The following is a 16014-nucleotide window of genomic DNA, read 5'->3' as shown; positions in this document are numbered from 1 at the left end:
TGCATCTGTGCACTTAGTTTGCAGGGAGTCAGGCACCCAAGTGTGGGTTATATTTCTTGCTGATTGTAATGGCTTCATCCTCGGAATCTTCTCTTCTCAATATTAAAAAGTTGCAGGGTGCTGCTAACTACCCAATGTGGAAAAAGATGGTCCTGAATGTGCTAATTCTCAGGCAGTTTCATGCTCCTATTATACACAAAGGTGTGAAGCCCACTGGCACATCTGATGATGCTTGGGCACTAGCTGATCTGTCAGCAAAGTCCATAATTGAATTGTCACTCCATGAGAGTGTTGTTTGGAATGTGGATGGTGAAAAAACAGCCTGGGGTGTGTGGAAAAAGCTACGGGACACATATAAGCAGCAGAGTGTAGCCACAAAGATATATTGGCTGCGCAAGTTCTTCAATCTGAAGATGAAGGAAGGGACCTCCATGGATGCTCATCTCAGTGAGTTTAATTCAATTGTCACTCAACTTGCAAATCAAAAATATGTGGTGGATGAGGAAACCAAGGGTATGGCACTCTTGATTTCTCTTCCTGAAAGTTGGGATACATTCACCACAGCTGTAACAAATGCAAACACTTTCATAAGTTTTTCAGATATCACAGGGCAGATTTTGCAAGAAGAGCAGAAGCTGAAAGCTCAAGATGCAGTAAAGCCTAACAATGCCTTAAATGCAAGGGGGAGAAGTCAGCAAAGAGGCAAATCTCAGGAAGGGGAAAAAGGGAGGAGCAAGTCCCGCTCCAACAAAGATGTTGAGTGCTACTACTGTGGCAAAAAGGGACATACTAAAAAGTAGTGCTTTAAACTGAAAAATGATAAGAGAGACAAAGCCAAAAACACTGATGCGTCAGATGCAAAAGCAATTGTACCAATAAGCAATGGCAAGAGCAATGTGAAGATTGAAGAGCTTCATTCTACACACGGTTATGACAGTGAGGGAGAGGTTCTATTTCTCTCTACTTTGGATGCTCATTCTCTCCATGCAGGAGATCTTGCAGACATGCACTCTTGGATCATTGACTCAGGTGCCTCATTCCATGTTACACCTTACAAAGAATTGTTTGTAAGATATGCAGGAGGCAGTAATGGAGTCGTTTTTCTAGGGGATAATCATGCATGCAGTATTGTTGGTATTGGAGATGTCAGGCTTGTATTTGCTGATGGTACTCAGCTTATGCTTCACAATGTTAGGCATGTACCCAAAGTCAAGAAAAATCTGATTTCTACTGGCATGTTGGATGATGAAGGTTTTGTGACCAGCTTTGGTCATGGTTTCTGGAAGGTCACCAAAGGTGCCCTGGTTGTTGCCAGAGGCTCTAAGGTTGACACAATGTATACTCTTCATGCTAAAGTATGTAATCATGCTGATATTCATGCCACCGAGCTGCCGAATATTTCTATGTGGCATAGCCGGATGGGACATATGAGCATAAGTGGAATGGAGCAATTGGCTCGCCTTGGCTACTTACCGTCTCTTAAATTTTCTAATTTAAAGTTTTGTGAGCACTGCATATATGATAGACAGTTACAGTGTCCTCATAAAAGGAGATTAGGACATAAAGATGCTCAACTTGAGCTTGTGCATACAGATGTGTGTGAGATGCCTAGTCCTTCACTTGGAGGTGCACGGTACTTTGTCACATTTATAGATGATTCCACAAGGAAGGTGTGGGTGTATCCTCTTCGATTGAAGAGTGATGTCTTTCCAGTGTTCCAGAAATGGCTTGCTATGGTTGAGAACCAAACAGGCAGAACACTGAAGGCTTTGCGGTCAGATAACGGTGGGGAGTATATGTCTAATGCATTCAATGCATTTTGTGATGCTAGAGGTATTAAAAGAGAACTCACTGCTCCTTACAGTCCAGCGCAAAATGGCACTGCAGAGCGTATGAATAGAACCATACAGGAAAAGTCTCGCTCTATGATGTCACATGCTGCTTTACCTCATGGATTTTGGGCTGAAGCTGTAAAAACAGCAGTACACCTCATCAATAGGTCACCAAATAAAAGACTAGATGGCAGAGTGCCAGAGGAGCTTTGGACAGGAAAACCTCCTTCCTATAAGCACTTGAGGGTCTTTGGCTACACTGCGTACGTGCATATACGCAGAGAAAATCGCAGCAAGCTTGATCCTAAATCTCTTAAATGCATTTTTCTTGGATATGGTGACAGTGGTGAGATGGGTTACCGCCTATGGGATCCTGTGAATAAGAAGCTAATACGCAGTAATGATGTCTTATTTGATGAGTCATGTATGTTTAAGGCAGCAGATAAGCCTTCTGATGCTTCAGAGGTTGACATTGATGACTCGGGACATCCTGTACAATTCAGGCAGGCTGCAAATCAGCCACAACAGCAGCGTAATCAGCCAATGCATGATGCTGCAGCAGGTCCAAATGGACAGCCCGCAGTGGCGGAAGATGCACTACGGGACATGCCACCTTTGGAAGACCTCCCAGGATAATTCTGCAGCCTGATCTACTAGAACAGCAACCTGTTTTAGGTGAGCGCAGCAAGTTGGACAGCAAGACCAATGGGTCCGAAGGTCCACTCGACAAATGAAACCGCCAGACAGATTTGTTCCAGGAGCAGATTTTATTATGCTTACAAATTGTGGAGAACCTTCCTGTTACAAGGAAGCTGTGCAAATGCATGATAAAAGGCTATGGGAACTAGCCATGAAGTCTGAAATGGACAGTCTCCATAAAAATGGTACTTGGGAATTGGTGCAGTTGCCTCAGGGCATGAAAGTACTGCCATGCAAGTGGGTGTATAGATTGAAAGTCACACTTGGAGCCAAGCCAAGGTATAAAGCCAGGTTGGTTGCCAAGGGCTTTAAGCAGGAGTATGGTGTTGATTTTGATGAGATCTTTTCTCCAGTCGTTAAGATGACCACACTCAGGATTGTACTTGCTTTGGTTGCATGTGAGAATTTGGAATTATGCCAAATGGATGTGAAGACAGCCTTTCTTCACGGTGATCTTCATGAGGAGATCTACATGCAGCAGCCAGAAGGATTTGCAGTCAAGGGCAAGGAGTCACTTGTATGCAAGCTTAAAAAGAGCCTTTACGGGCTGAAACAGGCACCAAGGGAATGGTATAAGAAATTTGATACCTTCATGAAGTCCCAAGGTTCCAGGAGAAGTGATGACGATCACTGCTTATATACCAAAAGGGCTGCCAATGGCAGCTTAATCATTCTCATTTTATATGTGGATGACATGCTTATTGCTGGTAGAGCTCGTAAGGAGCTTGATGACCTTAAGAAAAGATTGCATGAGGCCTTTGATATGAAGGACCTTGGTGATGCAAATCACATACTGGGAATGCGGATCGGAGAGACAGGGGACAGCGTTTGTTGTATTTGTCTCAGACCGAATATATTGGCAAAGTATTGCACAGGTTTCATATGGAGGGGGGGAAAACCCTTAGTTCTCCATTGCCTCCGTATGTGAAACTCAATGCAATGGACAGCCCACACTCAGATGCTGATAGGGCTGAAATGGCCAAGATTCCGTATGCTTCAGCTTGTGGCAGTCTCATGTATGCCATGGTTGCTACCAGACCTGATATTGCATTTGCAGTGGGAGTGGTTAGCAGGTATATGGCAAATCCAGGCAAGAAGCATTGGAATGCAGTGAAAGGTATCATGAGATACCTGAAGGGCACACAGGAGTTGTGCATATGCTTTGGCAAGCGAGATGCAAAGGTGCATGGTTATGTGGATTCAGATTTTGCTGGTCATCCCGATAACCGGAAGTCTACTACCGGTTATGTTTATACATTCACTGGAGGTGCAGTGTCATGGATGTCAAGGATGCAGCAGTGCATAGCCTTGTCTACTACGGAAGCTGAATATATTGCAGCCACAAAGGCATGCAAAGAGGCCTTATGGTTATCTCGGCTAGTGGGAGATTTGGGCATTACAGGTGATATTCCATTGTTGCATTGTGACAGTCAGAGTGCTATTCACACAATCCTATCTTTCATGCAAAGACAAAGCACATTGATGTGAAGTATCACTTCATCAAGGAGGTGATAGATGATAAGCTGATTCAGCTTGTCAAGATTCACACAGATGATAATCCAGCAGATCTGTTGACAAAAGGCTTGCCTGCAGAGCGGTTTGCACATTGCCGACAGTTGATGGGTATAGGTTGAGCCTCATTTATTTTTTACTTGAGGGCATATTGCCTTTAAGTGGGAGGTTGTTGGGGTAAAGGCTCTATGGCCACCCAAGTACAGTTAGTACACTTAGTACTTTATTTGTTAAGTACACTAAGTACACCGTACTTAGTGTTGTAACCTTATCCTTTCATATAAAAGCTTCACTGTGTGCTAGGGGAGGTACACACATACGTTTTATCCCCACACTTCTTGTGTCTTATCCTGCTTGTGTGTGTGGGTGTGCTCCCTACTCTCCCTTCCACAGCTTCCACACGATGTAGGTAACCTTCTAAAATGACAAGGCAAGACTTCTTGTAACAATTCTAGCCACTATAGATGGCAATATAACGACTCTAGCTTGTTCCCAAATCAACTTCTAGCTCCGTGGAAGTCTAGAATATATAGAAAACAATTTTTAGAGCCTGATAGAGCTCAATTCGGAGCTTCCAAGATTGAAAAAGAACACTTTTACTGTTCTGGACTGTCAAAAACTGCTTGCAGAAATTTGCAGCCTGCTAGTGCTGCTTAAAACCACCATTTACAACTCCTTCAAACTTGCTATAGTAAAGCTTGAGAACTACTTGTGTACAACTCGTTTTTGTCCCTTAGGAGTTGAGCAGTTCAACAAGCTTGTGGGAAGATAGAAAGGGATCCCGAGAGCTTTTCCAAAGCTTCTATAGTGAAAACGAGCTCTTCCTGAAGAAGAGAAATTGTCTTGCACTTCACAAAGCTTTTCAAAAAAATTACTACATGTAAGTGAGGAGGCTAAGAGCTCAAGGCAACAACGATGAGAAGCTTTGAAGGAGTAGACTCTCTCACAAAGATGAAGCTGTAGCTCACAAACGAAAACTCCAAAAGTTTGTGGATGAGATCTCCACCGACACACAAAAGGTCAAGTAGATGTGGTGAGAGAGGTGGTGAGAGCTCAAGAGTGCAATGTCTAGAGTGAAGCTACGATACCATGTTACGGAAGTGACATGAATCATGTAGAGCGCACACAGCAAAAGAGGGGAAGATGGAGGAAGCCTTCTTTTTCTTCGAAATGAGCATCTCACACAATACAACATAGACTTAGTGTGCCATATATACATGGGCACTAGAACACCAACACGATCGGCATAAGATAAGTTGCATGCCCTGCTTATTGGTCACTGGTGTGATCTGCCTATCAATGATGATGAGCAAGCGGATAGAGACGTGCTTCTCCACACATCTCAACAAACATCCCATTCAAGGTATCCTCCCTCAGCTTCACAAAGCTAGGCCACCTAAAAGTGTCCCCGGATGAGGCATAACTTGACTGCTCACAGCAGACTCTAACCAGAGCCCATCCACTTTATGACGGGTCAGAGTGAGACTTATGGCGTAGATCAAAAGACAAAAGATGCAGACTTCTTTGCACTTGGCTTTTTGAGACACAATTGCTCCCTTGATCACTTGGTCGAGTTTGGATTTAGTTTATAGGACCATGTAGACATTCGCCCATGGTGCCCGATCACATTACTAGATACCGCTTCAAGATCCTAGCCAAGGTCTTTGAGTTTGCAGCTCACTCCCCACAGTTAGGCCTTGTCCCAAGCTACGAGCCTCGGGAAGCTCCTGCTAATAGCAGGGGCTCCTAAGCAACACAGGGGATCATCACAAAGGCCCTCTCATAGGAAAGGGATCACCACTCGTGAAGAGATTGATGAGGATCTCGCCAACCTCCAAGGCAAAGACAAGTTGCAGGGGTATCCCTTGATCTAGCACCTAAAGGGCAGCGAATGCAAATAAGTTAGGCCTAGTGGGACTATTGGAGCATCAATGGAAACATGGTGTGGACACAAGATGAAGAAAAAGTGTGTTTATTCATATGAGAGATGGCCAATATATAGGCACTGGTTACACTAACCTGATCACACTAACCACCATGTGGTGACACACAAACTCACACAAACCTTGTATACCCCTTGGTACACCCCATTACATCAATTTGTCCTTCAAGGACGGTGGACTGACTAGATCCTTGGGGGCATGGAGTCAATTCCCCCAACAACCCGAGGGGAGCCTTTGAACACTCGCCCATCTAAGGGGAGTCAGTAGCAAGATGCAAAATATTGATGCAGCCATCCCAGAGGCATGGTGGGAAAGGGTTAGTCAGACCCTAGATGCCACACCCCCTCCACATTAATTTTGTCAAAACCCCTCTCAATATAAAGAGTAATTAGAATCCCTAGAGCATGAAAGTTGAAAACCATCCTTGAGCATCCCGCCTTTATTTCGTTGGGGTGCTCGAGGTGGTTGGCGTGCTAGGAGGGAGGAGTGGGACCGCCTTCTCTAGCATGGACTCATAGCTGCTTTGCCTATGGTTTGCAACAACAATCCCATGATGGGAACACCATCCATGCATTCTATGACAAACAATACTCTGATTCTAGCATTAACCTTAGCCCTATTCCGAACCATAAATCATAGACATCACATTATAATGGCAACATCTTAAAATCAAGCAAATCTCCATTACATAGTGAAGAAGTTAATGAGAGCAATAAATTGTTATTTTCTGCTTACTTTAGAAGGATCAACACCAAAGCCGCCCATTTGTCCGCTCATTTGCATCATCCTTTGGGTGTCGTCTGTGGCTGAAATTTTACAAGAAGTCAAGTATTAAACTGGCCTTAAGTCACGATAGCGAGCTCCTAATGCATAGACCTTACACAATAAGGACGTCAAGCATTATCGACAACTACCTAAGGTTATATCCAACTTACAAACATGTCTTAAAAACACAAATAGCATCACTTACCATTTTCTTCACCAAGGATCAAGCTGAAAAGTCCCCTGAGCCCAAAAAGATTCAAAAAGTACCTACAGCAGCATTGACAAAAGAAGCTCAAGATAAGGCAGCCAGGCTCAGGCACAAAAGCATTTAATTAAAGAAGTTTCTACCTCTGAAACACCCTTAAATAAAAAATATTAAGATAAGGTGATAGAGCTTACCAAGAGCGGCTGCTTACATAGCTTACGTCCACTGAGCTCAAATCAATACCATTTTGTAGCATTGGCCTAAACCGTTGTGTTAAAGGAAATGGAATTTTAGCTGCAAAAAGGAAATAGACCCCCTAAATATTAGCACACAATGTGTTTGCTTTATTACATGGAAGCGCAACTATTAGATCAAAGCATCTCAGAATTTGAGAAAAATGAAGAGTCTATTCACTTCTAATACAACAAAAGCGCAAGTATCAACGAGCACAAAAAAATGAGAGAGAATTTGTTAAGGTACCAAGTATCAAAAGAAAATCAAGCATAGCAATTTAACAATAGAAGAAAAGCAAAGCACCTAACATGATTTGTAAAACTTCTTGTCTTGAACAAACACCAATCCTTTGGGAAAGTGGGGGACCACACCCACCAGCTATCCACGGTAATCACAACCCCCCTATGGCAAGCCCCCCCAAGTTCCAAAGTCACAAACCACCGACCCTTCTAGCAAGGCGTCGACCATAATGCAAGGCAAGAAGGGGACAGTATCCGATGAAGAATGCAAGAAAGCAGGTGCAAGGGAGATAAAAGGCCAAGGATCACAAAAACACATACCTGCTGATAACTTGTAAAATTTCTATGTTCAAAGAGAATTGGTGGGCAAGTTCTGTTAGAAATGAACCTATACAAATAGTATCCCGCAGTGGAAGAGTTAAGAGCATCCCACGAATTACACGCAGGGTTGAGCTATGGAATCCAAAACTTCTTTCCTTATGAGTACTTCACAACCATGTTTGTGTGTGCAAGCCAATAAATAGACTGTGAACCAAGAGAGATATAGTACCAACAAAATGATAGCAAATGTGGTCCTCTGACCTTACCAAATGTTGTACTACTATCACTAGTCACGGTGTGGCGATCCCCGCACCTTGGATGTCAGCCTAGGTGTGCAACCTTACCAAGCTCTTTGTCTACAGCCCTTAGTCACTCCTCCTGGATGTAGGCCCAAGGAAGACTACTCCTACTGCTCCAATCTGTTGCCTTTGTTGCTGCTCTGGTGGATGCCAGGTGAGGCCCAAATGCGTCATTTATATAGGGCTGAATGCCACTCAACTTGGCCCACCTAGTAGGGGCCAAATAGCCGACCCAAACAGCCCTACCAACCGACCCAGGTACCACTAGGTCCGGTTCTGCATAAGCACATCTCCCTAGTACACAGGCCCGTCTTTGGTAGCACCTCACGGCAGCACCACCTTCAGTCACGTACCCGCCTTTGAACTCGAGCACTCCAAGTACTAGCACACCTCGTTCACTTTAGGTTGTTGCCCTTTGTCATCGACACTCGAGGTTTGTACATACACTACATACTCTCATTCTCACTCTTGGGGGGATAAAGTCTTCCACAGTCTACTAAAATGACTATAGCTAGCAAATCATTCATTGCTCTCTCACATCTCCTCCTTGTAGAGTGTGAAAACCTCAAATCTTGTGTTATTCAATTGTCTCCTCGTGATCCGAAGTCCTCCAAGCACCATCCTCTCAGGGTCTATTTCAACCTATCCTCCATCTGACAAGGTCTAATACCAAATAATAACGTACTCAAAAAATCAAATCCCAAGCATAACTCCAAATTACCTGAACCACAAGTATCCATGTGTAGTCCTGTCATATCCCCCTCTAAGTCACAGCATCCATCTGACTCTGAGTCCTCAGGTCCTGTCACTCTTTGTCAACAACACCAGCTAAGCACCCAGATGGTTCCAGGCACTCCAGCGTCAATAATGGATGATGGGGTCCCCAAGCTCAAGTTAGTTGTCGAGCACCCGAAGGCCCTCCCGGAGGTGATCCTTCTCGAGACCCTGGACGCAGGGTCACTCCGATAGAGCGTGGAGATCTCTAGGCTCCCTAGGCAATGCCTGCATTGCCGACAACTGGGTCACCTAGCTAGGGACTCTGTCCTAGAGGGCAAAAGCGACCTTCCCCCCTCCTTCCACACAGTTTCGACAAAGTCAACTGTAAGAGAGGCAAGAGGAGAGAAACCAATGTGCTCTTGGATGATGCCCTCTGAGGGCAAGTGGATCCCGATAAAAAACAAGAAAAAAACCGAGCAAGCGGACTCGCAAGAATAGGAGACGAAGAGCCAGACACTGGTTGTATTTGTGCTTGTCAATGCTTAGCAGTGCTTTGTGACTGCTTTACCACTGCTTTCTCTTTTAAAATTGCTTTCCATATGCTTTGGCATTGCTTTGTGACTGCTTTTGCACTGCTTGTGACTTGTTTGGTAGTGCTTTGGCACTGCTTTGTGACTACTTGGTCACTGCTTTGCATTTTTAGACTGCTTTACATGGAATATGCAAAGTACTCTACATGTGCTTTGGCACTGCTTTGTGATGAGACTGCTTGCTTTTGTGAGTGCTTTTGCAGTGCTTTAGCACTGCTTGTGAGTGATTTGGTAGTGCTTTGGCATTGCTTTCTGTCTACTTGGTCAATGCACACATACAAAGCAGTGCTGAAGCAACGAGACCCCCAAAGTACTCTACATGTCCTTTATGGGTCTCATTGCTTCAGCACTGCATTGTATGTGTGCTTGTCAATGCTTAGCAGTGCTTTGTGACTACTTTACCACTGCTATGTGTGACTGCTTTGTGTGTTCTATGTTAGGTACCATGTGTTCTCTAGTAGTTAGCATTTATTTTCTGCTATTTATAATATGCGTGTCAGGCTGCTAACTAGCAAGGCTCCAATATCTAGAGGTAAGTCGCTAGAACAAAGATAAAAACTGTGCTCCTTTCTAGAGATAAACGGTGGTCAATACGGCCCTTGCCCCTAAAGGGAACCCCTCAAGGCCCATATTGACAAATGTTTATCTCTAGAAAAGACTCTAGAGATAAATTTGTTTGTCAATATGGCCCTTGAGGGGTCCCCTTTAGGGGCAAGGGCCATATTGACAAGGGAGAAAACTTTCATCCAGAAGGGCATTGACGCCATGATACAATCTACCTTCGGATCTATAGCTTGCCATGGTATAATCGTGTTGATTTCATGGAGACGTCTCCTCATATAATCTTGTTGATTTAATGAAAGAAAGGGAAATGTCAAATGTGGATTTGTTTGGATAGTTTGTAGGTTAATGTAACCAATGCCGTGATCTATCAAATATGAGTATGACTTACCTCACGTAGTTCATTACTTTGAGCCTCATCTCTCTTCACTGTTGGGGGGGTGAGGGATGCCGTAATGAAACTTCATAATGGCCGAGCGAATAATCATGAGGGGCACCATTTAAGATGGAAAGAATTATCACAATACCAGCAAGCCGCAACTTGGACGAAAACTTCACAAGGTGAAATTTGCATGTCCGCTAATACGGACGGCAGAAGCATATACCTAGATGAATCCAGGAACATTCCCAAACTCATCCTCTAAAAACACAACATAGTGCAGTTTCAATCTCATGATAGTCACTCACAAGGTTGAAAACCATAAACTCCATCATGCATAGCAGGGACTAGCTACTATGACATCCCCACTGACGTCATCAGCGCCCAACAGTGGGTGTAGACCATAGTATAAAAATATGCTCTCACACATACAAATCCACACACCCACACATAAAAATAGGGAGAGCAGCCTTCCTAAACTACTACTTGATTACAATGCTGCTTACACACTGTATGGCAGCGCTAGATGGCTGAGGGAACTAAGTGAGCTTAATCAACCGTGGACCATAACACTACCATCAGGTTCATAATACCCGCCCTTCTGAGATCTTGGGTATACAGAAATGCGTGCCCCCCCCTCCCCTCCCAACACACACACACACACACGAAAGTGTCCATCGCACAGCTCCTGAAATGATCAATCAAAAGAATGTAACGTAGGAGAATCATATTTTCTGAAATTTGAGAGCAAACTCAAAAATTTGGAGAGGCACTAAGGCAAGGGGGAAGATGGGCAGTTATCAATCATCAAAGACAAATAATGACTCATCCATGAGTAGAAACGCGTCAATCAACCCTTCTTGATCCGATCTACCAATCTTGTGCAACATCCACTCACCTTGTCAGCCATTCCTGATGGCCACAAAAGAAACGACTTAACCTGCAAGACTACCACGCTATGGCCTCAGTATGAGGACTGAAATAATGGGCTTGTAATGCTACCTTAAACCTTCCCTTGCCACTTTGCACAAAAACATGTGCCGATGAACAAAAAACTCAAAGTTCAAACGCCATCTGGATGCTCCCTACTCTAAAGCAATAAAGTTTAGCAAATATAATATACCTTGATGAATCCAGGAACATTCCCAAACTCATCCTCTAAAAATACAACATAGTGCAGTTTCAATCTCACGATAGTCACTCATAAGATTGAAAACTATGAACTCCATCACACATAGCAGGGACTAGCTACTATGACATAAAGTTTAACAAATATAATAAACAGATCAATGGAATGAGGCTCACCTGCTACAAAACCTGAGAAGAAGAAATTTACCCAAGCAAATGTGAGGGTCTGTAGAGCATAACAGCAGCTGACATGAGTAATCACAACATTTACAATCCCCATCGCAGCATAGAAGAGCTTTCAGTATTTCAAAGATTGACAAAACTCAGCCTCTTTTTAAGAAAACCTACCTGAGGAATAATCATTGATAAATTTTTCTTCATCATGTCCATAGCCATGTTTGGATCGGAAAACATCTGTGCTTGCATGCCTTGTGCTTGCCCTTTTGGGACATGTAGCAATCCAGTCTCCTGATGCGGCCACAAAAAGGAATCAAGGTATATAAGACATCTCTGTGTGTGTGTGTGTGTGTGTACACGTGCACACAAAACGTTGGAGCAAAAACACTTTTGTAGCCTGGCCTCCAAGACTCACCAGAGAATATTGGAAGAAGTGAAATAAATTCATGTTGGAGAAAACACGTACACTTGTCTGAAATATAGCAGAGCTAACCTAACTGAGAAAACAAGACATCTAAATGCGGAAGATATTTTCAAAAGAACAACATTCATATATGTCGCTTCAGACTTTACACTTACAAGAAGAGAGAGAGAGAGGGCACTTTAAGAACTTGAAGAGAGGAAGAGTACGCAGATGTACAGCCAATGATACTTCTCATATAGACGTAGAAAACCTTACCAAAGAAATTCCCAAAATGTACCTATACCTGCAGCAAGTACTGCTGACGTAGGATACTGCCTAAGACTCCGTATGCTGTACCCTCTGTCACAGATCTCCTCCAAATCTGCCACGTGCCTCTCCATTAAGCTTCACTAGCTGCTTATGGTAGAGCTTGGCTTACTGCTCACTCTTGGCAATCTTATGCTCTCCTTGTGACTCAAGGTCTGCACCTAGATCCTCCCCCTTACAGGCTGAGTTCTGCAGTACTGAGGTATCTACTGCTGCACTCGGCCAGTCCTCTGCTTTTCAGCAGCATGCTGATCTACAGACTGGATGGCTCAAATGCCCATGACGGATCACATAAAAATGAACCTGCATTGGGCGCCTTTTATAGGGACCAATGCCCTGCTGTTTCACCCGACTAGGGGTCAAACCTGGCCAAGCAGTCTGTCAGACTTGACCTGGTCTGTCTGCTGCCATCCAGGTTGGCAGTGCCTTTTGCCCAAAAAGAAAGAAAGTTTATTAAAGTCTTCGGAAGACCGATGGGTCTATGAGACTCTGAAAAACCTGATACAATGAGCTGTGGTAGTGAAGCTACTAAACGAGCATCCACACCAATGCAGAATGCAAAAAATGCAAAATGGAAGTACTAATTCCTAAGTAGTCATATATCAATCTCAGCATCATCATCATAATCATCATCATCATCATCATCAGCAGCAGCAGCAGGACATCAGGACGGATGAGGTAGTGAAAGTGGAGGCATGAGAACAGCAATAGAGCACTGTCGCCCCCCCCAAGGGTGCAGTCCTGGTACGTCTCCTGGTCGTAGCTCTGCGTCTAACCATGGCCACTGTGACCCCCCGTCGGTTGCACTCCGACCCTAAACAACGAGGGGATGTCCCCAAGTATGATATGTGAGTCAACCCTCTGTCTGAGCTGTCGGGTCACGGTCATGTCGAGGTCTTGTCCCGTGGGGGTCTATGTGATCTGGCTGAAAGAACTCCATGACAAAGCTCTGAGAGGTATCAGTCAAGGAAGAAATCTGCTCCTATCTCCGTGCTCGGAGTATCCTCTCGCGGTGTCTGAGTACCTCATGAATGAAACCAGCCAAACATCGCTGGTCTAGGTAGGAGAGGAAACGGGCCAAAACCCCATAACTATCTCTGAAGAGGCAGTAGAAACGCCCTCGGATCTCATAGTAAACAGGACACCTGAAGATGAAATGCTCCTCTGTCTCAACCTCCTGCATGTCACATAGTGTGTATATGCGCCTCTCCCTGGGTACCACTCTGCTCTGCCGCTCTCGATACGAAGTCTGTGTGAAGAGACCCGCAACTGCCCAAGAGAGATCCTCAACAAGTGGGGTAGGTGAATCTGCGTGTATCCTGGTGGCTCAATGAAACCCTCCGCTGTGATATGTAAGAAGTGATCTCTGTAGAAGCCCGGATTCACTAGATCACTCGGGCCCAACCAAGTCCGGAATGTGTGTAGCTGTAGTAGATCCTCACGGATAACCTGGTTGACCTCGTGTGATAGGAGAGGAGAGAAAGGAGCATCCATGCTGTACTGGAATGGAGGTAGTCTGTCCATGTGGAGCCCTAGTCCCGCAAAACAAGCTCTCTGTGCGTGCATACCAACACCTCTGGTCTTCCCCTGCTGCAAGTGCCATAGAAGAGGACAATGCCTGCACGCCCTCGCCCTCTCCGTCCCGAGAGTGGATCCAGGCGAGCTTGGCATTAGAGGGAGACCACATCCAAGAGGTCACCATCTATGGACGAGGTGTTTTCCTCATCCAGCTAAGCTCCCCCGACACCGCCTCGACACTTGTGGAGCAGAGCCCCATACTCCTTGGCCCGCACCTTGTCTACCTCTTTCCTTGGTATCATGGGTTCACAGTCCAGGACATGGATACGACACACCATGTTCCACGGTTTCCGGTTACACTCCGCTTTCCAAGGCTCCCCAAGGAGTATCGAGCCATCCTCCCTTCCATTGGTCGGGCATTTGGCACAGTGCTTGAGTCCCCGCCAGAGACGGCCGCCTCCGTTCTACCAGATGATGTTGTCCCCACGATCACACTGGTGGTGGAGAGCCCGGAGTCCCTCCGAGAGTTGATCCTTCTCAAGACCTTGGAAGGGGGCACACTTCGCCAAAGGGTGGAGATCTCCGGGTTACCAGGCGAGTGTCTTCGGTGCAGACAGATGGGTCACCTCGCCAAAGATTGCCCCCGTGCGCCTCCCCCCCCTTCTCCACAGAGTAGGCAGAGTCAGCACGCCCGAGTTCAGTGCCCTCTCAGGCAGGAGCAGCAAGAGTCTCAGACCCCATGGGTTACCCCCTCAGCAGGAGACTGGACACAGGTTAAAAAGAAAAATAAACAAAGTAAGCAAGCCCGCAAACGCCGCAGGAAGAGGGCCAATCGCAAAGAGAGGGACAGGGTTGACCGAGAGGCCTCGAAGGAGGCTCAGCAGAAGCCACCTCCTCCAATGACAAGGGCCACCGCCCACTCTGCCGATCCTCCAACTTCGGAGGTTCAGCCTCCGCACCCACCCGTGCAGCAGCAGCGAGCCCCAAGAGCTCCAGACGCAGTGATGGCGGAAGCAGTCGCTAGTTCGATGAGAACTGCAAAGGAGCCGATCCAAAGCCCTGGCGAGCCAGATCAGCACGGGGGACCTGATGTCGTCCTTATCCCTCCCCCTCCCCCTCACCCTCAGACCCCTCCCCCTCCTCATCTTCACTTCCCCCTCCCCCTCCAGGGTTCCCCCAACCCCCGCCCCCTCCCCCCCCCCCTCAGTCCCCCCTCCTATAGTCACCCTCACCACCCGCCCCCCTCCCTCTATCCCTCGCGTCCCCGCCGTTCCCTCTCCTACTATCCCCCTTTCCACTTCAGCAACAGGTTCTTCCGCGTCGACACCCCTACCAATTGGCAAGGGAACGATGACGCCCCCTTCTGCCTCCTCATCGCAGCAACAGGCCCGTTCAGAGAGAGATCCTGAGAGATGAGGCTCGTCTTCCCAGTCAGTAGCCCCTAACCTCCAGCCTAGGCGTTTCTTACCACAAGACTTCTAGAGGTTAGGACCCTGGAACTATCTGGAGGTTCCGGACTCTTATCCTCTACCATTGGAGGTAATGCTCATGGTCCTTCAGCCCCGAAAGGGGTTCCGGACTCTTATCGTCTACCGTTGGAGGTAACGCTCACGGTCCTTCAGCCCCGAAAGGGGGGTTTGATCAATGCATTGGGATCTCCGACACGCTCCATTTGGAGATTTCCGTTTGCCTCCACAGGGGTGGAGAAATGGTCCCCGGAGGTGTTTGATGCTATTTTGGGAAATCATATTACACTCATGATGGATGAGTGGATGAGGCCACATGGACTAGACCTTTGGTACGCCCATGGTGCGAAGGTGAACTTTCAGTTGAGCTTCACGCACGAGAAGCCGGTGTGTGGTTTGGCGACAGGAGTTATCAGATTGCCGCTCGAGGCAAAGGTGGAGCAAGCACACCTCTGGCCCCTCCAGAAGTGTGCGGAGCTGTTCGGGGTGGAAGCCTCCTTCATGATGAAGTGGGCACAAAAGATCGGTATTGAGCCAATATCCACACTAGTACGACGACGCACACATACTAACTGCTCGCCCTCTAAACCCCCGACAAAATCACACAAAGCAGTCTTTCTGGGACAGGCACACACTCATAGGAGAGCCTTGTTCCCGACTCCCCCGTCCTCATGAGCTGGACCACAGTGAGTTGGAACG

General features: G+C 46.2%; 1 protein-coding gene across 1 annotated transcript in view; it reads right to left on the bottom strand.

Moving 5' to 3' along the window:
- Positions 1 to 16014, bottom strand: part of LOC147901282 (ER membrane protein complex subunit-like protein (Protein of unknown function DUF106, transmembrane)) — a 47260-nt gene that overhangs the window by 18914 nt on the left and 12332 nt on the right. Inside the window, exons 3-7 of the mRNA XM_087375900.1 lie at positions 11773 to 11892; positions 11602 to 11650; positions 7151 to 7250; positions 6957 to 7018; positions 6722 to 6792 (exon numbers count right to left, since the gene is read on the bottom strand). Of these exons, the coding sequence (XP_087232026.1) occupies positions 6722 to 6792; positions 6957 to 7018; positions 7151 to 7250; positions 11602 to 11650; positions 11773 to 11892 (402 nt within the window). The remainder of the gene's footprint in view (positions 1 to 6721; positions 6793 to 6956; positions 7019 to 7150; positions 7251 to 11601; positions 11651 to 11772; positions 11893 to 16014) is intronic.

This window comes from Dipteris shenzhenensis, chromosome 6, assembly GCF_047967505.1.
Source record: "Dipteris shenzhenensis isolate YYH24624 ecotype China chromosome 6, Dip_SZ_1.0, whole genome shotgun sequence".
Classification (NCBI taxonomy): domain Eukaryota; kingdom Viridiplantae; phylum Streptophyta; class Polypodiopsida; order Gleicheniales; family Dipteridaceae; genus Dipteris; species Dipteris shenzhenensis.
The sequence above is the reverse complement of the archived record's forward strand: the minus strand, read 5'-3'. Positions and strand labels throughout refer to the sequence as shown.